The sequence below is a fragment of the Aegilops tauschii genome, chromosome 2 (genome assembly GCF_002575655.3).
Source record: "Aegilops tauschii subsp. strangulata cultivar AL8/78 chromosome 2, Aet v6.0, whole genome shotgun sequence".
In the NCBI taxonomy this organism is placed as follows: Eukaryota; Viridiplantae; Streptophyta; class Magnoliopsida; order Poales; family Poaceae; genus Aegilops; species Aegilops tauschii.
In genome coordinates, this window is record NC_053036.3 from 533,117,189 (window position 1) to 533,118,664 (window position 1,476).

At 53.0% G+C, this 1,476-nt stretch overlaps 1 protein-coding gene across 1 annotated transcript; it reads left to right on the forward strand.

Annotated features, from left to right (window-relative positions):
- Positions 1-243: 243 nt before the first annotated feature.
- On the forward strand, positions 244-1,110 carry LOC109771932 (uncharacterized). The gene has a single exon (XM_020330628.1). It carries the CDS (start codon positions 244-246, stop codon positions 1,108-1,110), a length of 867 nt encoding a protein of 288 aa, XP_020186217.1.
- Positions 1,111-1,476: the final 366 nt, after the last annotated feature.

Genomic DNA, 1,476 nt, shown 5'->3' on the forward strand with positions numbered 1-1,476 from the left:
ACAGTGGACTTTTAATCTCCTCACCCCTCAACTCCCATTCCTCATCTCGAATTCCCCCGAACCAAACACGCTGTGAGGTGTTTGGACTCTACTTTCGATTCCGATAAGAAATATATACTCTATATGTCTCGGACACGATCGGAGACGAGACTCGAATCGACTCGTCAATCCCTATAAGCAGGCAGCCAAAACTATGGATTCTGGCTTCTACTGCCACTACTCGTAATCACGAAGACACACGATATGTCGACCGACGGAAGCGCCCAATCGCCGCAGTGGTCCGACCTCGCCGACGACCTCCTTGGCATGGTCCACCTCAGGCTTGCCTCTCCACGCGATCGTCTGCGCCTTACTGCCGTCTGCAAGGCGTGGCGCACTGCTGTGTCGCGCCTCCCGGCGCCGCCGCCCACCCCCCTGCTGCTCCTGATGCAGTGTGCCCGATTACACAAGACGAAGCGCCTGTGCGGCCCCGACGACTGCTGGGTCATGCGCGTTCCAGACAAGGCGGAAGGCAAGTTGTTCGTTGGATCACACGGCGGCGGCTGGGTTGCTGCGCTCGACTGGTCGACGCTCCTGATCGTAAACCTCTTCTCTGGTGCCGAGGTGGTGGTCTCTCCGGTAAGCTCGCCTAATCCTATCCAGACAGTCGAATTCAAGAAAGTCATCTTCTCTGAAGACCCCGCCTCCAGCAGTTGCATCCTTGCCGCCATCAATCATCGGCGGTCCTACATTGCACTGTGCAAAGTTGGTGGCCACGAGAGCGGATGGACCGTAGAAGAGATGCATGACAAGTCTATTATAGACATCTCATTTTGCAACGGCGAGCTCTATGGTCTTATGCAACCTAATGAGCTCTATGGTCTTATGCATCCTAATGAGGAGCTGATCAAGTTTAAAATCAACATGAAGGTAGACGGCACCCCGGTCATCGCATCTCGCCACCCGCTGGCCGTCGAAAGGCGCCACGGTCGCGAGAGATGGGCGGGCCATCTCATCGAGCTACACGGCAAGCCATCTATGGCGATACATGACTGGTGGTTGCCCAACCGAAGGTCTTTCTACAAGGTCTTCACACTTGTCGACACCGATAACGACATGGCTTACAAGTAAAAGTGGGCGGAAGTACTGAATTTTGGTGACCACGCCTTGTTCTTCGGGCCGTATTCGTCTAAGGCTGTGCACGTGACGGTAGACATGCATCATGGTTGGAAGAGAAATCATATCTACTACTCCATAGAAAATTTATGGCCAACAAACAAGTTGCCCGATGACGCAGTGCACTTTGTTACAGTGGACAACAGCGAGCACATGTACTGTAGGGAAGATCCAAGTGTCGGTGATGGGGTGGAGAGGACGGGATATTATGTGACGGGTTGTAACCATCGTCCCATGTGGCTTTGCCCTCCATTGTTGTAGTTGATGTATTAGTTAGCTTGACAGGCGTATATACCACAAGAAGATGTCACATTGTCTTGT